The 17,810-nt window shown below is 59.4% G+C and overlaps 2 protein-coding genes and 1 long non-coding RNA gene across 7 annotated transcripts; 2 read left to right on the forward strand and 1 right to left on the reverse strand.

Moving 5' to 3' along the window:
* Positions 1–1,083: 1,083 nt before the first annotated feature.
* Positions 1,084–13,869, forward strand: SLC12A9 (solute carrier family 12 member 9). 5 transcript variants are annotated; one of them, XM_071211165.1, is made up of 16 exons: positions 4,591–4,701; positions 5,190–5,299; positions 5,413–5,635; positions 5,834–5,968; positions 6,343–6,474; positions 6,870–7,178; positions 8,140–8,247; positions 8,342–8,453; positions 9,020–9,177; positions 9,288–9,370; positions 9,549–9,673; positions 9,822–10,014; positions 10,202–10,376; positions 10,582–10,728; positions 12,570–13,111; positions 13,840–13,869. In XM_071211165.1, the coding sequence occupies exons 3-16, from the start codon at positions 5,455–5,457 to the stop codon at positions 13,861–13,863; spliced, it is 2,424 nt and encodes an 807-aa protein (XP_071067266.1). In that variant the 5' UTR covers positions 4,591–4,701; positions 5,190–5,299; positions 5,413–5,454; the 3' UTR covers positions 13,864–13,869. The 5 variants fall into 5 exon arrangements, with proteins under 5 accessions (XP_058141870.1, XP_058141869.1, XP_071067266.1 ...); XM_058285888.1 differs by having other exon boundaries at positions 12,570–13,102; XM_058285887.2 differs by lacking the exon at positions 4,591–4,701 and adding an exon at positions 1,084–1,116 and having other exon boundaries at positions 12,570–13,851.
* Positions 10,904–13,467, reverse strand: LOC131275477 (uncharacterized). The gene is made up of 2 exons (XR_009182933.2): positions 13,379–13,467; positions 10,904–11,951 (listed from the first exon to the last, which is right to left on the reverse strand). It is a non-coding gene; the product is annotated as an uncharacterized lncRNA (long non-coding RNA).
* Positions 13,495–17,771, forward strand: TRIP6 (thyroid hormone receptor interactor 6). The gene is made up of 10 exons (XM_004481821.5): positions 13,495–13,878; positions 14,295–14,496; positions 14,719–14,837; positions 14,955–15,080; positions 15,315–15,692; positions 15,988–16,081; positions 16,186–16,355; positions 16,834–17,012; positions 17,254–17,374; positions 17,505–17,771. Exons 2-10 carry the CDS (start codon positions 14,388–14,390, stop codon positions 17,634–17,636), a joined length of 1,428 nt encoding a protein of 475 aa, XP_004481878.1. The 5' UTR covers positions 13,495–13,878; positions 14,295–14,387; the 3' UTR covers positions 17,637–17,771.
* The last annotated feature ends 39 nt before the right edge of the window (positions 17,772–17,810 follow it).

A 17,810-nucleotide genomic window follows, 5' to 3' on the forward strand; every position in this document is an offset into this window, starting at 1 on the left:
GATTTGGCAGGGGAAGATCTGCTTCTGGGGAGAAGCAGGAAGCCAGCCTTGGGTGGGGCCAGAACAGGGTAGCAGGGTGGGCCAGGGGCGGTAGCCTGGGCCGCAGAGGAGATGACGCAGGGCTTCAGGCCTCTCCCAGCCCCCACCATTCCAGCGGGTGGGGGGAGCGGGGGAAGGCACGTGCACCTCACCTGAACCTCAGTGCCCCCACCGCCCCCTCCATTCCCTGAGGTTGACATCACTCTTGCCAGGGCAGCTGGGATCTGGTGGAGCCCAGCAAACCCAGGTATCCTGCCCCAGCCCCCCACATCCAATTCCCTAGACTCCCTCCCCAGGATCCAGGAATTTGGCCTCCCTCTGGTGTCCTCCAAAGAGCCTGGAATTCCATCCCTCCTCTCCCTCCTGGGCCATTTTGCTCCATCAGCCGTTCCAGCAGGAAGGGCGCCCTGCTCTGCCTCTCCTCCCTTCCCGAGCCTTTTGTTTGCTGGGTCTGCAGGAAATTGGAGGGGCGGTGGCCAAGGGCTCATCTGCCCCTGGGGCCGGGGGGAGGGGTACCTGAAGTCACCCGACTTAATCCTGGGGAGCGGGGAAGCACGCCCGGGAATTAGCACTTAACCCTGAACTCGGAGCGGAGCACCCGGGAGCTGGGCGTGTTGGACCGTGTTGTCCGTGGAACGTGTGTATTCGGGTGCTCCTGGGACTGGAGGCTGGACGGACACCCGGGAGTCATTTTAAATGTTGATGGGAGAGGGGACGCCAGCGGAGCAAAACCCAGCTACCGAGTCCCACAACCCCGTCCTCAGAACCTCGGATCCTGGGGAACACGAGGGGTGGGGAGGCGGCAGGTAGGCTGCATACCTATACCATGCACTCGGAGGCTTAGCTCATTTTTTTTCCTTAAAAAATGGTGGGGAGAAGGCCCAGCCCGGAGCCCCGGAATTCGCGCCTTCCCAGGACGCAATCGCAGAAAAAGCGCCGGCGTGGACGCTCTGGTAGGCAGGCGCCCTCTCGTTGGTTGCCCTTACCCTGAGGCCACTCCGGGCGCCGCCATCTTCCCTTCTCAGCTGGCGGGGCTGCTGCTGTCACGTGACGAGCGAGCGCCGACGCCGCAGGCTGGTGGGTACCGGGAGAGGATGGGGCGATCCCTTCAATCACGGCCAGTGAAAGATTAGTCAGGGCTAATCAAGTGCCAGGGACTGTTCGAGGCACCAGAGCTACTGCAGTGAATAAAACAAAAGCTTCTGTCTTGGTGGAACTTAACTTTGTATTGGGAGTAGGGAATGAACAGAATATACAAGTGAACAGTATTTGTTAGATGACGTGAAGTGCTAGCGGGGAGATAGGAAATGGGGAGGGGGAGTGTACTTACACCGGGGAGGCAGAAACCTGGGCTGAGTCAGGTCACCCTAGTCCTGGGTAGTTGGCGTTGACTCTAAGGGTTGGAAGTCATTGGAGGGTTCTGAAAAGAATTATGTCCGGAGCGGATAGTTGCTTTAAAAGCATCACTCGAACTGCTATAAAGAGAATAGAATGTAGGGGCCAGGGCTGAAGCAGGAAAACCAGCTAAGAGGCTGTTGCAGTAACGCTGGTAAGAGAAGATGGTGCCTTACTAGGATGGTGAGACGTAATTGGATACTGGTTATGTTTTAAAAGTCCAGGTGAAAGGAATTGCTGATGGATTTGATGTGGCCTGTGAACGAGTATTCAGGCATGACCCCCAGGTTTTTAGCCTGGGCAATTGGAAAGATCGGAAAACCATAGGAGTAGTTTGTGGGGATATGATCAGGTATTTAATTTGGGATATACCAAGTTTGGGTTACCTGTTTGATGTCCAAGCAGAGATGATAGGAATTTTGCTATAAAGAATAACAACAAAGAAAGGGGTTGCTAGCTGGGATGGTGTAGTGGAATCAAGAAAAATATATATTTTTAAGACAAGAGAAATACCAGTGTATTTGTATACTGATGGGAATGATCCAGGGGAAAGAAAAAACAAGATGATGAGATGGGAACTAGTGCACAGAGGCAGGTTGGCCTTAGCCGGGAGCATGAACAATTCATCCCTCGTATCAGAGGGAGGGCAGAGCCAAGGGCATTGATTCAGGAAGGTGGGTGATTGGAGGGATGGGAGCTTTTAGAGTCTCTTCAGATGGCTTTGGTTTTCTCAATGAAATGGGAAGAAGACAATCAGCCAGAGGGTTAAAGAGAGAGGCATGAAAATTTGAATAGTCATCCAGAAGTGTGGGAGAGTGAATGGACTAGAGAAATGTCAGAATGCTGGGCAGCATGAAAGACTCACTCTTAAGTTCAAGGTCATGAATTTGAAATGTGATGGTTGCCACACATGTGATGGCGTTTTCTCCAGCCACATTCAGGTACTTGGGGCAGGATCAGAGGAGGTAGAGAGGCTGTTGTTTTGCCAGGTAGGTAAATAGAGAGAGAGACAAGAGAGGGAGGGTATCTGCAAGGGAGTGATTATAATTGACTGGGAAATTTAATCTGGGTAAGAAGGAAAGTACAGCCATGGAGGGGGTAAGCGAGGGAAGAGAGTAGGATCAATGGATAGGGTATCCAGTGAGGTGGAGGATTGTTGGGGTCAGGGCATACTAGAAGAGGTGAACTGAAAGGGAAGAGATTGGGGAGGGGCTGCTGTTACCAGTAACAACATGGTCTAGGGCACAACCCTTGGGGTGATTGTCTGAGTAGAGTAGAGGGTGAGCTATTTGGAGAAACAGCGTTCAGGGAACTAAGGGTCCAGGGTGTTTGAAGTCTCATCCGTGTGGGTATTGAAATCACCACAAATGATGACAGGTGTGGTGTTGGAGAGGTCCAGGAGGTAAACTGAGGCATGAGCAGCAGAGATGACCACTGAAAATCCCAGAATGTAACTGTCAATCAAACCTCTTCCTGAAATGATCAGAGGTGATGGGAGCACATTGTCGTGAATGTAATTAACAGCACTGAATTGTGTGTGTACTCGGAGTTGAAAGGGGAAGTTTGGGGTCATATACGTCACTAAAAGGAAAGCTAGAGGATGACACATGGGACTGTATAACATAGTGAACCCTGTTGTGGACAATGAATGTGGTTAATAGTACAAATATAGGAATGTTCTTCCATGAACTAGAACAAATGTATGTCACTATTACAAGGTGTTAATAATGGGGTGGTATATGGGAAAAATATATCTAATGTAAACTATGGACTCTAGTAAGTTAACAGTAATATTTTAATATTCTTCCATCAATTGTAATACAGGTACCACACCAATGCTAAGTGTCAATAATGGGGGGGGGTATAAGGGGTATGGGGTTTTTCTTTTTGGAGCAATGAAAATGTTCTAATATTGACTGGTGATGAAAACACAACTCTGTGATTTTACCAAATACCATTGATTGTATACACTTTCGATGGATTGTATGGTGTTGAGCTGCTTTAAAAATGTCAAAAAAACCCCACAAAAACATATATATACAGTTTAAAAAACAAAATAAAACAAAAAAACACCTGTCCCTGGCAAAACCACATTTGGGCTGGTTTGAGCCCTTCCTCTCCTAGGCAGATGTTGCAGATAACCTCTGGGGGCCATCGGTGGTAGGAAAGGCGGGGTTGATTTCCGAAGATTCAAAAGACAGCATAACCATAAAAGACCATATGAAAGTTGGGAACTGAAGCGCCTCAAGCTGCAGTTTCCTGACTTGTACAATTGAGATAATAGGAGTAGCTGCTTCCCAGAGTGGCTATGCATATTTCATGTAGGACTGTATGCAAAGAATTATTTATTGAACCTTCAGGCAGCGTTCTAAAGTGCTTTGTGTCTCTTGGCTGATGGAGCCCTCGCAGCAAACTTATGAGGTAGGTTGTTGTTACTTCCCATTTCGCAGATGAGGAAGCGTTGGCAGGAGGCGCCAAGGTCGACCGCACCTGTTTAAGAGCGAGGGGGAGGGTCCCAGCTCTCCGAGGTTTACTAGGATTTGGGCTGGAGGTGAGAACACCCTGGGGCGAGGCAGGGAGAGCTGGCGGCCGAGGGCGCCGCCCGATGGTGGCCCGCGCCTCCGCAGAGCCGATGGCGGCCAATGGCTCCCTCCGGTGGCGACGCGAGGGGCGCACCTGGGGGCCGCACCGGGCGCGGGCGAGGGGCCCCGCGGTCCAGAGCGGTGAGGCGCGGCTCGGGAGGGCATTCTGAGATATTCTGGGATGGGCTGGAGGGCTGGGAGCCTGAAGGCGCCGTCCGACGTGGCCCGGGGTCCGGGGCGACGCACCTGAGCAGGTGCCATGGCTCCACCCACCTCCAGGCCGCCCTTTCGCCATCGAGTCGTCTGACGACCTCCGATCTCCGAGTGGTGGCGCTGGTTGCAGCAGCCACGCCAGGTTGGGGGGGGTCGGTGGGGACTGTGGCCCACACTGCGCCTGAGGGGCACGTCTGAGGGGGCGACCTGGGGCGGTCTCGGGGCGCGCACGTGAAACTCCGGCAGCGCTCGCAGCCTCCAGCGCCTGCCGGGGGCGGGGCTTCCCTGGGCCCGCCTGCGGGGCGGGGCCCGATCTGGGGACCAATGGGGAGCCGGTGCTGGGGGGGGGGGGGCTCCCGGCCTGGCAACCCGGTAGCCGCAGCTGTCTTTCCCGACAGCCGCCCCCTCTCCGCCGTGGCGGTCCCTGGGCACCCTGTGCTCCTTCCCGAGGGGCCGCGTCCTCCGGGCCGGGGTGAGTGCCGCCCCCGAGCTGTCAGCCTGCTCTCCGCACGGTCCGACGCGCTCGGGGAGAAAGTGGCAGGATGGGGTGCGGGCCGGGGGAGCCGGCGGCTCTTGGGTAGCGTGCTGCCAGCGGCCTGTGTGTTTGGGGGTTGAGGGGTGTGCTCAGGTTGGGAGGAGAGTTTTGGGGGCGCCTTGTGTGGATGGGAGGGATTGGGTGGGACTGAAAAGAGGGGGAGGAGGAGGTTTGAGGGCGATTAAGGAGAGGTTGGGGGGGGGGGTTGGGGAGATGTGGAAGTTTGGTGCTGCCCGGGGGCCAGGTGTAGGCATGGGTGGCCCGGGAGGAGGGCTCCGGGCTCAGGAGGAGAGGGCGTGAAGGGCTGCCTTCCCAGAACTCACTTCCCTTTTGGTGGGCTGCTTCCTCTTGTTCTGCTCGTGGAGGGAGAGGACGGCAAAGGCTTTGTTGCCCGAGCATCCTTGGCCCTTCTTGGCCCTTCGCAGAGCCGTGGCTAGCCTCGTCCCCGGGGGACCCAGCGGCCTTGATATCCAGGTGCTGAGGGGTTTTGAGCCCACCATTGTCCCGTGTACCTGTGGACTCTTGAGTGTCGCTGGTAAGTGTGTTCGTGTTTCCTGCCATTTGAGGGGGCTTCTGGGTGATCAATGACGAGGTAGTTTTTGGGGTGCCCAGAGAAGCTGCTTTCCATCGGCACAACCTCTCTTGCAGGCCCCGTCACCCATCTGTGGCTTCCCCTGCTTGCGCTCAGCCATGGCCAGCGAGAACTCCCCTCTGCTGGCCTACCGGCTCCTGGGGGAGGAGGGAGCCACCTTCCCAGCCGCCGGGGCTGCGGGTCCTGGGGGGGCGTCTCCCCGGAAGCTCTCCACCTTCCTGGGGGTGGTGGTGCCCACCGTTCTGTCCATGTTCAGCATAGTTGTCTTCATGAGGATTGGTGAGTGGCTGGGGACTTCCCTGGGGTGTGGTGGCCGAGGAGAGGCGGGCCTGGGCCGAGGCTGGGGAAGGGCCCCGGGAGAAGCGGGTGGGTGAAGGGTTTGGGGAGAGGGATGCCCATTTGGGTAGAGGGTGGGGTGGGGGTAGGGGGCGTGGTGGGTTTCCCACCCTGTGACTTGCTTTCCTGCTCCCGTCCCAGGGTTCGTGGTGGGCCACGCCGGGCTGCTGCAGGCCTTGGCCATGCTGCTGGTGGCCTACTTCATCCTGACGCTCACCGTCCTCTCTGTCTGTGCCATCGCCACCAATGGAGCCGTGCGGGGGGGCGGAGCCTACTGTATCCTCCCACAGCAGGGGCCCGGGGTCTGCCTTCTAGGAGGGCTGCGTGGTGGGGGTGACCCAAAGCCCCCTTTGCATTAGAGCCACTTTCTGATCTGCCAGGTGTGTCCCTAGCTGTCATAGCTTGGTTCTCCTAATGCCCTTGTCAGTGACAGGTGAGGAAACTGAGCTCCTCAGTGACTTGTGCAAAGCCACGTGGCTGGGCCGTGGCGGCGCTGGGACGTGGCTGCCCTGGGATGTGTTGCTGCCCTGGCGTGTGCAGGGAGACAGGGCCGCGGAGGCCCAGCCGGAGCACGTTTTGTTCTTTGACCCCGTCCTCACGCTCCATTTGTTTCTCTTCCCTTAACGCTCACCCCCTGCTTCTGCTTCCAGTCATGATCAGCCGCACGCTGGGGCCGGAGGTTGGGGGCAGCATCGGCCTCATGTTCTACCTGGCCAACGTCTGTGGCTGTGCTGTCTACATGCTGGGGCTGGTGGAGGCGGTGCTCGATGTCTTCGGCGCTGGTCTGTGAGCTCCCCACGCCGGGCCTGGTTTACTGGCGCTGGGATTCTGGGATCTGAGGGAGAGGGACCGCCTCTAGGAGAACGGCAGAGTGACTGATGAGCTGGGCATTCTCGAGCTTCTGCCATGGGCCCAGCCTTATGCAGGAGATGTAGACGCCCACAGGGAGCTTCCCATCGAGTCAGGGTGCCGGGCTAGCACCCCTAAAATAGAGCAAGATTGGTGTTCCCTTGCAGGGAGGGCAAGGGTGCTGGGGGAGAGCTGGGAAGGGGACGTGGGAAGGTGGCGTCTGAGGACAGGTGGGCCGGGAGGGGGTCTGCTCCTGCGCTGGGTCGTGATTGGGGTTGGGACCCTCCTTGGGGCCTGGCCTTCTGACTCGACCCCTGCCCCTCTGCAGATGCCACAGGGCCCAGCGGGCTCCGGGTCCTGCCCCAGGGCTACGGCTGGAACCTCCTCTACGGCTCCCTGCTCCTGGGCCTCGTGGGCGGCGTGTGCACGCTGGGGGCTGGGCTCTATGCGCGCGCCTCCTTCCTCACGTGCCTGCTGGTCTCCGGCTCCCTGGCCTCTGTGCTGCTCAGCTTTGTGGTGGTGGGGCCCAGGGACATCCCCCTGACTCCTCGGCCTGGCCCCAATGGCTCCTCCCTGCCGCCGCTCACCGGTCACTTCACCGGCTTCAACAGCAGCACCCTGAAGGCCAACTTGGGTGGTGAGCGGGGCGCTGCGGTGCCAGGGCTCCGGGGCGAGGGGCAGGCACCTGTGGGGGCACCTGTGGGGGACTCCCTTCAGAGTCCCTGGGTGGGGACAGATGGCGGAGAAAATTGAGGGCAGGGCATCGAGACCTTAGAGCAGCACAGTTTGATTACACCTGCCTCGCGTGGGTGCGTGGGGCTGGGTGTTTGACCTGGCAGGGCACGAGAGAGAATGCAAGATGGTCCCCGCAGGAGAGGAACTTGGCTTCTCGATGGAGAGAGAAGATGCACATTCAGGAAACAATTAAAAAGCAGAATAAGACAGTGATTCAAGCAGACAAGAATCAGTGCATGGGAAGTGGATGTGGCTACAGTGACAGGGCCTCCATCCACCATATGGGAGGACCTGGGTTCAATCCCTGGGGCATCTGGTGAAAAAGAAGAGAAAGCGTGCCTGTGTGGTGAGCCAGTGCCCACGTGGTGAGCCAAGAGCCCACGTGGTGAGCCAGTACCCGTGCAAATGAGTCACGCAGCAAGATGATCACGCAACAAAAGAGAGACGAAGGGGAGAGTCAAGGTGAAGTGCAGCAGAGACCAGGAACTGAGGTGGCACAATTGATAGGGAACCTCTCACCCCATCAGAGGCCTCCAGGATCGAATCCCGGTGAATCCTAAAGGAGAATGATGAGAAGAAAAGACAGAAAGATAAATAGATACAGAACATCACACAGTGAAAGGACACAGCAAAAACAGCGGGGTGCGGGAGGGGAGAAAAAATTAAAAACAAAAAAGAATCAGTGGCGCATAGAGCAGGGAGAGCTGGGGGTGGGCCCAGGAGGGTCAGAGCATCCAGCGAGGAGCAGGGAAGCCAAGAGCGCCAGCTAAGCCAGGTGGGAGGCGGGGGGGGGGGGGGGGGGGGCCTGGAGAGTGGGGAGAGGGGCGCTGACGTCCTGTCCCGCCTGGGAACACTCCCCTCAGCGGAATACGCCCGCGACTACACCACGGGCACCGTGATGACCTTCGCCAGCGTCTTCGCTGTCCTCTTTAACGGCTGCACGGGAATCATGGCCGGGGCCAACATGTCAGGTGAGAGTCCCTGCTGCCCTGCCTCGGGGGGCAGGCCTCGGGGGGTGGCCTTGGTAGGGTGGGCTCACTTCTCCCTCTGCTCCTCTCCCTCCAGGGGAGCTGAAGGACCCCAGCCGGGCCATTCCTCTGGGGACGATCATGGCCGTCGTCTACACCTTCTTCATCTATGCCCTGCTTTTCTTCTTCTCCAGCTTCACCTGCGACAGGTACCCAGGGAGGGGCTGAGCCAGGCCCTGGGGAGGGTGGGCGCAAGGTGTCTGAGCAAGGCTGGTACACCTGGGTCACTGGCGGAATCACAGGTTGGGGAGCAGATCGCCACGCTTTTGGGGTGAAGGAAAACAGGGACTCTCTCCCCCATTGGGAGTTAGCGCTGGAGCGGGGTCTGACACTGATGGAAAGGCCAACCAGGTGGGGATGGCCCACCTACAGCCAGCGTTTGCCATGGACCTGGTTCTGCTGTAAACGCTTATTTGGGGGGCAGAGGGTGGTGGCCTTTTAGACAATTGGCATTTTTGCAAACAATTGGCCTCCTGTGCACATGCTGTTGGGAATGAACTCCACATAACTAACTCTAAAGCAGCCAAAGGAGAACCAACGAGTGCCAGGTAAATCCCTTCGGCGCCTTTGATCCATTACAGGGATCCTTGGCCTTGGCCCTGGACTTGGTTGGGAATACACAGCTCAGAACTGCAGAGCGTTGCAGACACTTGTCTATCAAGGACCCCGGGACATGGGCACGTTTGTTATCTACGGCCCCCTCCTCCCCTCCTAGGACCCTGCTGCAGGAAGACTACGGGTTCTTTCGCGCCATCAGTCTGTGGCCTCCCCTGGTGCTGGTTGGCGTTTACTCCGCGTCGCTCTCGGCTTCCATGAGCGCCCTCATCGGTGCCTCCCGCATCCTCCACGCCCTGGCCCAGGATGATCTCTTCGGTGAGTCCCCCATCACCTCCTCGGCAGCTCTGTGTACACCCCATATTTTGGTCCATTTTGGGCCCTGCTTGGCCCAGGCTGATGTGTCTGCCCCGTTTCTGTGTCTCCAGGGGTGATCTTGGCACCGGCAAAGGTTGTGTCCCGAGGAGGGAACCCCTGGGGGGCAGTGCTGTACTCCTGGGGCCTGGTGCAGGTAAGCACCCTTCTTTGAGCTCCCCTTCCACACACCCCTACAGTCAAGGGTGCTGGTTCTCGGCATCAGGAGGGAACTGGGTGGGCTGATGTGTACCAAAAGCTAAGGGGGGGGTGGCATTTTGGGGGTGCATATTGGCACAGTGGAGCAATGCCCAGCCTCTGTGGTCCTTGTCCAGCTGATGCTCCTGGCTGGGAAGCTGAACACCTTGGCTGCCATCGTCACCGTCTTCTACTTGGTGGCCTATGCCGCGGTGGACCTGTCCTGCCTGAGCCTGGAATGGGCCTCAGCCCCCAACTTCCGGTGAGAGAATCACATGCCTGCGACCCCAGAGACCCAGGAGGAAGCTGGAGGCCTGGGATCATGGAGGGTGGGGTGGGGGATTGGCCTGGCATGGCCAGGAGTGCAGGACAGGTCCTGAGTTTCCTTCCTCCCCTCTGCCCATCCCCAGCCCCACCTTCAACCTGTTCTCCTGGCACACCTGCTTGGTGGGGGTGGCCTCCTGCCTGCTCATGATGTTTCTCATCAGTCCTGGGGCCGCCGGCGGCTCCCTGCTGCTCATGGGTCTGCTCTCTGCCCTGCTCACAGCGCGAGGAGGCCCCAGCAGCTGGGGCTACGTCAGCCAGGCTTTGCTCTTCCACCAGGTCAGGGAAGCTTGGAGCAGGGTGGTGGGAGGGACGCAGTCTGGGCAAGTCCACCTGCCACGGGGCCTCCTCTTCCCTCGGGGGTCGGGATTCACGTTCCTGCCCTTCCTCCCCCCACTTCACCCCTGTGTGGTGCAGGGGCTGCCTCTTCCAGCCCTTCCTCCCCCCACTTCACCCCTGTCCCCAGGTACGCAAGTACCTGCTGCGGCTGGACGTCCGGAAGGAGCACGTGAAGTTCTGGCGGCCCCAGCTGCTGCTCCTGGTGGGGAACCCCCGGGGCGCTCTGCCTCTGCTGCGGCTGGCCAACCAGCTGAAGAAGGGGGGCCTCTACGTGCTGGGCCACGTCACTCTGGGGGACCTGGGTGAGCGGCGCCCCTGCTCGCCTCCCTGTCCTTCCTCGCTGCCTCTGTCTCCACGTTCTTTGGGTCCCGGGCCGCCTCTAGCCTCTTCCCGCATGACCCACCGGCCAGCCACAGCCCCGCCCAGGCTTCTTCCTCTGTCCGTTTGGGGTTTGGTCTCTACAAGAAAGTGAGTTTGCCCAACACTGGCTGCCTCCCTTCCCTGCAGACTCCCTCCCCTCGGACCCCGTGCAGCCGCAGTACGGGGCGTGGCTGAGTCTGGTGGACCGGGCCCAAGTCAAGGCCTTTGTGGACCTCACCCTCTCGCCGTCCGTGCGCCAAGGGGCACAGCATCTGCTGCGAATCTCGGGCCTCGGTGAGCCGCTTCTCTGTTCCCCTGCCCCTTTAAATCTCAGCTCCCCTGTGCCAGAGAGTAAACCACAAACCATAAACCCCAAAAGGAACTCACAGTCTAGTGCTGCTAAGAGGCAGCTGTTCAAAGATAAGGACCCTAGGCAGTGGATGATAAGAACTAATCGGAGATGCAGAGGTCTAGAAATGAGGTGACATCTTTTTTTTTCGGAACCAAAAAACATAGGCTCTGATGAGTATGTTGTACTTTGGGGGTCAGTGGAAGAATTGAGTTTGGGGCTGCCCCATCCTATTAAGGCAGATAGTTTCTCACCACCAGAGTTCAGGGAAAGGAAGACCGTTCTGCACTGATGTGCGATTGTGCAAAGGGACAGTATCAGGGCCCCCTTAGAGGGTAGAGAAGGTGGGGGTGGCGCAATGCCGTCCAGAGGCCACAGCACAAAGAGCTGATGCTTTCAGATGGGGGCAAAGGTCCCCAGCTTGTGACTGTGTCTTAGTGCTGCAGCTTCTGGCCTTGTCCGCCGGTCCTGCCAAATCCACGCTCAGCTGCCTTCTTCTCCGTCCATCCCGGGGCTGGTGTCTGTCTGCTCTCTGAGTGCAACCTGCCTCCTCCTTTTAGAAACCGGCTCACGTTCAACAGTACTGGACATTGCCCTGTTCAGTGCAAGTCAGAACTGGAAAAAGCTCAGGAAGGGGTATGACTGGTATAATTTGCAAGGTCAGCTGGAGTTCAGCTTGCCTGAGACATGCTGGGGTGTTATCCACCCTAGCAATAGTGGGTAGCCCTGGGGCATCTGAGAGCCACCCTTTGCCAGGAAACCTGTGCAGAGACCACTGCTTTCACGGAAGGCATCCTAATTCAGGTAAAAGAGAAAGGATCGCCTCTAAATGGGAAATGGTCCCAGCACGTAGAATTTGACTTACAGGTAAATTTTTAGCGACCCATTTGTTTCTCAAGAAAGGGGTCTTAGAGGTCTCAGAATTTTCTTGCAAACTCAGTCCTTTTGAAGGAGGGGAAGGGGAAATTGTCCAGTTCCACACTGATGGTTCAAAAATTAAAACTCAGGTCCTCAGGGACTGAGGACGCTGCCGTTTGGGCACACCACAGCTACCAGTGGTTTCGAGAATCGGTCGTGGCGCTGGGCTGTTCTCATGCGGGTTCCGGTGCTCACTGGCGGGGAGACTCTGGGGATATCACTTCACTGCTCTGTGCCTCACTTGCCTTGTCTGTGAAAGGGGGAGAACAGAGTGCGTTGTTTCAAGGATTAAATGAGGTAAAATACGAGGTGCTTCCAGCAGGAGCTGGCCCCTGGTACGCATGGAGGCTGTTAGCTATGTCTTTTTCCAGGACTCTTCCATGGCAGACTATCATTAGGGCTTTGCAGAAGTGGCAGCAGACTGCACAGCTCCCCGTTCTCCTCCTCCCTCAGCGGGGTCAGGAGTGCTGTCCCCGGGAACTGAGGCCTTGAGCTTGACTAATTAGGGTGCTGGGTCTGCCCCGTGGAGTCAGCCTCTCATCTTCCACTGTCCAAAAGGTGTGCTGCTTAAAAGCTTGGGGGTAACTAGCCTGCTGTCTGCGACCAGGAGTGCTCATTAGCTAGAAGAATGGACTTGGCCTATTTAAGTGGAGGAGACTAGTCGTGCAGATAATCAAATAAATGCTTGTGAAAGAGCGTGGGAGAAAGTAGCAGTCACTATGCACACGTGCACAAGGAGGCCTTAAGAAGCCCAACCCGTAGCAGACAGATGTAATGCCTCCCGGCCGCCGCGGTCATGTGCGTCCACCACCACAGTCACACGGCTCTGATGCCCGTGACCTTCCCGCCCCATCCTCTCGCCCCGCAGGTGGCATGAAGCCCAACACGCTGGTGCTGGGCTTCTACGACGACGCCCCGCCGCAGGACCATTTCCTGATTGACCCCGCCTTCTCGGAGCCGGCTTCGGGCACGCCGGAGGGCAGCGCCCCCGCCCTGAGCACCCTGTTCCCTCCTCCCCGGGCCCCCGGAAGCCCCCGGGCCCTCAGTCCGCAGGACTACGTGGCCACCGTGGCGGACGCCCTGAAGATGAACAAGAACGTGGTGCTGGCCCGGGCCTGCGGGGCCCTGCCCCCTGAGCGGCTCAGCCGGAGCTCGGGCGGTCCCTCCCAGCCGCACCACGTGGACGTGTGGCCCCTCAACCTGCTGCGGCCCCGCGGCGGGCCCGGCTATGTGGACGTCTGTGGCCTCTTCCTGCTGCAGATGGCCACCATCTTGGGCATGGTGCCTGCATGGCACAGCGCCCGGCTCCGGATCTTCCTGTGCCTGAGGCCCCAGGAGGCCCCCGGGGCGGCCGAGGGGCGGCTCCGGTCGCTGCTGAGCCAGCTGAGGATCCGGGCCGAGGTGCAGGAGGTGGTGTGGGGCGAGGGGGCCGGGGCGGGGCCGCTGGAGGAGGCGGAGGAGGAGGAGGGGGACTTCGTGAATGGCGGGCTGGGCGACGCGGAGGCCGAGGCCCTGGCATGCAGCGCCAACGCCCTGGTTCGCGCGCAGCAGGGGCGCGGCAGGGAAGGAGGGCCCGGGGGCCCTGACGGGGGGGACGGAGACGCGGGGCCTGCCACTGCCCTGACCTTCCTGTACCTGCCTCGGCCACCGGCGGACCCTGCCCGCTACCCCCGCTACCTGGCCCTGCTGGAGGTCCTGAGCCGGGACCTGGGCCCCACGCTGCTCGTCCATGGCGTCACCCCTGTCACCTGCACTGATCTCTGAAGCCTAACGTGACCCGCTCCTCCAGGGGGCACCCGCCTGCCTCGGTTAGAGGAGGAGGAGGAGGGAAGCACCTCCTCCTGCTGCCTGCCCGGGTGCCTGAGCCCAGTGACCTTTAGGGGGCGCTGGGTCCGGGCAGCCCCCTCCCTGGGGTATGAGGGCCAGGCAGCTCCACGTTGCTGTCCCCACATGCCAGGGGATGGGGGGAGTCCGCCGTCCTCTCCCTTCACTGGTGCCTTGACGGGAGGGGCTGGTTCTCCTCTTTTGACTCTAGGCTACCTCAGTTTCCCCCTTCGTCGCTGACAGACTCACTGATATCCTGAGGTGATGTTTTTGTTCTGTTTTATTTTTCTAACTCTGCTGAACGTGAATAAAAGACCCAAACATTATGGGCTGGCTGAGCACTGCCTGATGGGGTAGGTGTGTGTGGGGGGCCCAGACGGGCTGGAACTTTGGGGAACAGAGAAATCTGCTTGGAGGGTGCGGGAAAGAGGAGCGCTGTGCCGTCCCTGCAGCAGGTTCTGTGCAGGAGTTGGGGGCGATGAGGGGCACAGAGGCTGGTTTGGGGTGGGGGGTTCTTGGGAGCTGGAGGCAGGCCGGGGCCTGGCGCCCCCACCCAGGAGCTGGGCGCAGGGCCCGTCTCCCCAGGCTGGCGGGTGGAGCCCTCCCCACTCTGCACAAGGGGGCCAAGTCGGGGAGGGACGGCAGTTTAGGGCCTAGGGGGCCACGTGACCCTCCCCCAGGAATGCGGTGACGTCACCGGGGGCGGGGCCGTCCCCAAAATTGGGGAGGAAGAGAAAAAAAAAAGCTAGAAAAAGTTTCTTTCCTGGAGTCCCAAACGAGGTGTGGAACTGCAGAGGGGGCCCCGGCTAGAGGACTCCCTGGGGCCCTGACCACTCGCTGGAGCGTTCCCCGGTCCCAGGCCATGTCGGGGCCCACCTGGCTCCCCCCGAAGCAGCCGGAGTCCACCCGAGCCCCTCCCGGGAGAGCGTCCTCCCGAGGCTCCCCAGGGCCACCGCCTGCCCACGGAGCAGGTAAGGCAGCCCTGCGCGATGTGTGGGGACCCCCGCGGCCTAGCACTTGGCTGCCTCCCTCAGCAGGGCCTGCTTCCTGCCGCCCCCTCCCCCAGGCCGGGCTGGGACTGGCCGCCAACCTCCCCCGCCCTCCCCAGCCGGCAGCCCTCCCGCCTCCTCGGGCCCCAGGTACAGCCCTCCTCTCCTCCCTCATCCCACCTTTGGTCTCTTTTCTCATCCCAGCACTCCAGCCCCACCCCAGGGTCAATTTTTGCCCCCTCCCATCTGAGCAATGTTACCAGGCCCCAGAGGATCCCGGGCCAGCCTGGGTGGGGTCCCATGGAGCACCCCAGCGCTCACAGGTGAGAGCTGGGATTACGGGGCGGGGTGTGAAGGGTCCCCGGAGCAGAGCATGAGGGGACCCAGGGCAAGAGGAGACACTGTGATCTGCATTCTCCCTGCTTTTGTTCCATCTCCAGGTGCTCCCCCCAGACAGGGGGGGCTTACACCCAGGAAGTCTGGATGCTGAGATTGATTCTCTGACCAGCATGCTGGCCGAGCTGGACGGGGGTCGTGGGCACGCCCCACGGCGACCAGACAGACAGGTGACCCACCGCCCTGCCCCATTACCCCCCCAGCCTGCTTCCTCCCCTCCATTCTCCATCTGCCCCTAACCGCCACCCCCATCCTACCCCATACACTGATATTGAAAAGAAACTGGGACACAAGTTCTTACTAAGCTGTCAGCTGCTTGAGGCAGGACCTCCTGGAAACACCAGGTGGGGTTTCCACGTGGCCTGGTATAGGCCGTGCTCACTGTGGTCTGTGCTTCCCCCCAGGTTTATGAGCCCCCTCAGCCCTCCGCCTACCGCACGAACTCCCTGAAGCCGAACGGAGGGGGTGTTCCAGCCCCACAGCTCCCAGCATCCCCCTATGGGGGTCCCACTCCGGCCTCCTATGCCACTGCCAGCACCCCGGCTGGCCCTGCCTTCCCCGTGCAAGTGAAGGTGGCACAGCCAGTGAGGGGCTGCGGGCTGCCCAGGCGGGGGGCCTCTCAGGCTGCCGGGCCCCTCCCAGGCCCCCACTTCCCTCTCGCAGGCCGAGGGGAAGTCTGGGGGGCTGGCTATCGGAGCCCGCGGGAGCCAGCGGGTAAAGAGGAGGCTGCTGGGGTCTCTGGCCCTGCTGGAGGAGGAAGAGGAGGTGGTTATGGGCTCCAGGTAAGCCCAGGGCACTGCTGGGTACTGACTGGGTTGGGGTGGGGGGGTGGAGTCTAATGGTCTGATTTAGGAGCAGAGACAGAGCTGCGTGGCATCAATGCTCTGGCTCCCCAAAGGGTGAGAGGGGTGTGGGCAGCCTGGGAAAGAGAAGGGAGGGGGCCGGAGCTTCTCCTAGTTCATGAGGCACCCTCCTGTACCCTGGTCTGGTGTGTTCTCAGGTGAGCTTTCTGGGTTGAATTGCTTGTCATTGATGGTTGGCAGAGGTAGGACTAAACCCCTGATCCCTGCCTCCCAGGCCCCCCTGAGCCAGCCTCCCGAGGAGGAGTTGGAGAGGCTGACCAAGAAGCTGGTGCATGACATGAACCACCTGCCCAGCGGGGAGTACTTCGGTGAGCAGGGTGGTGGGAAGGGGCCGGAGTACTGGAGAGTCACAGGGATAGCAGCCAGGCTTTCTGGGTCTGTGCAGCCTGATTTGGTCCCTCCCTGTCCCTAGGCCGGTGTGGGGGTTGCGGAGAAGATGTGGTCGGGGACGGAGCTGGGGTGGTGGCGCTGGACCGAGTCTTCCACGTTGGCTGCTTTGTCTGTTCCACGTGCCGGGCCCAGCTCCGGGGCCAGCATTTCTATGCTGTGGAAAGGAGGGCATATTGTGAGAGCTGCTATGTGGTGAGTGGCTGGGGGGCGGGAGCCGAAAGCAGGAGGCAGGGGGCTTCCATCCAAGCTGGGAACTCTATGTCCAAGCCTAGCAGAGGTACAGGTTCAAAGCTGGGGACTGGACATTGAGACGTAAGAAGAGAGGAATTAAGAAAGTAGCTAAAGACCTGAGCTGTTGCTGCTGGGGGCAAAGGACAACAGTCCCTTCAATTGTGCGGCATTTTAGAGTTAAGGGGATGTGTTAAATTCCCACAGACCCCTGCCACGCAGATATTACTATTGCTTCCCGTTTCATAGGAAACTGAAGCTCAGAAAGGTGAAATAACTAGTCCAGTAAGCTGCAGTGCTGGGACTTGAGCTCAGGTCCTCTCCAATCTATCTTTCATTGCATCATGTGAAAGTGGGCTAGATAGATGGGTGGGCTGGCAGTGTGCCTGGGGGGGGGCGGCTGCCGTGGGGCTCCCTGACTGTCCTGCTCTCCTCCCCACAGGCCACCCTGGAGAAGTGCTCCACGTGCTCCCAGCCCATTCTGGACAGGATCCTGCGGGCCATGGGGAAGGCCTACCACCCTGGCTGCTTTACCTGTGTGGTGTGCCACCGTGGCCTTGATGGCATCCCCTTCACAGTGGATGCCACCAGCCAGATCCACTGTATTGAGGACTTCCACAGGTCAGGCCTGGCTCCTCCCTTTCTGTCAGGACGCCTGGCTCTTCCCTTCTCCTTTGCTTCTCCTGCTTGCCCCAGCAGTAGTCCTGGTCCTAATCCCTGGCCCTGCCTCTTGCTCTTCAGCCTCACACTTCTCCAAGACCTATGTCCATACCTCTGGCCTCTCCCATTCCCTCCTGCATCCCATTGTTAGGCCCCTCCACCCCTGCGTCTTCACAGCCTCCTTGGTCCCCTTCCACCACAGGAAGTTTGCCCCACGATGCTCTGTGTGCGGTGGGGCCATCATGCCTGAGCCGGGCCAGGAGGAGACTGTGCGAATCGTTGCTCTGGATCGCAGTTTTCACATTGGATGTTACAAGTGTGAGGTCAGGGGGCCTGGGCAAGGGGAAGTGGGGTTTGCAGTCTGGGGTGCTGGCGATGGTTGAGTGATCTCGGCTAGAGCATGGGAGAAGGAACTCAGGAGCTGATAGAAAGCTGTTGCTTCTTTCTCAACAGGAGTGTGGGTTGCTGCTCTCCTCTGAGGGTGAGTGTCAGGGCTGCTACCCGCTGGATGGGCACATCCTGTGCAAGGCCTGCAGCGCTTGGCGCATCCAGGAACTCTCAGCCACCATCACCACGGACTGCTGAGTCTTCCCAGAAGTGTTAGCTGCATTCTCAGCTCCCGTCTGCCACCCTCCTGACATCTACCTTTACAACTTTGTCACCAAATGCTGTCTTCCCTTCTAATCACGAAATAATAATCCCTCAAGAGTTTACAAAACATTTTCAAATTTGTCTCATCTGATTCTCACAGCAGCCAGA

Source organism: Dasypus novemcinctus, chromosome 23 (genome assembly GCF_030445035.2).
Source record: "Dasypus novemcinctus isolate mDasNov1 chromosome 23, mDasNov1.1.hap2, whole genome shotgun sequence".
NCBI classification, from domain to species: domain Eukaryota; kingdom Metazoa; phylum Chordata; class Mammalia; order Cingulata; family Dasypodidae; genus Dasypus; species Dasypus novemcinctus.

Coding starts and splice junctions, on each gene's coding strand:
- SLC12A9 (XM_058285887.2), top strand. CDS start 5,455: ATGGCCAGCGAGAACTCCCCTCTGCTGGCCTACCGGCTCCTGGGGGAG. Junction 8,454..9,019: donor TCCAGCTTCACCTGCGACAG/GTACCCAGGGAG, acceptor CTCCCCTCCTAG/GACCCTGCTGCAGGAAGACT. Junction 10,377..10,581: donor CGTCACTCTGGGGGACCTGG/GTGAGCGGCGCC, acceptor CCTTCCCTGCAG/ACTCCCTCCCCTCGGACCCC.
- TRIP6 (XM_004481821.5), top strand. CDS start 14,388: ATGTCGGGGCCCACCTGGCTCCCCCCGAAGCAGCCGGAGTCCACCCGA. Junction 16,082..16,185: donor GCCCAGCGGGGAGTACTTCG/GTGAGCAGGGTG, acceptor CCCTGTCCCTAG/GCCGGTGTGGGGGTTGCGGA. Junction 17,013..17,253: donor TGTATTGAGGACTTCCACAG/GTCAGGCCTGGC, acceptor CTTCCACCACAG/GAAGTTTGCCCCACGATGCT.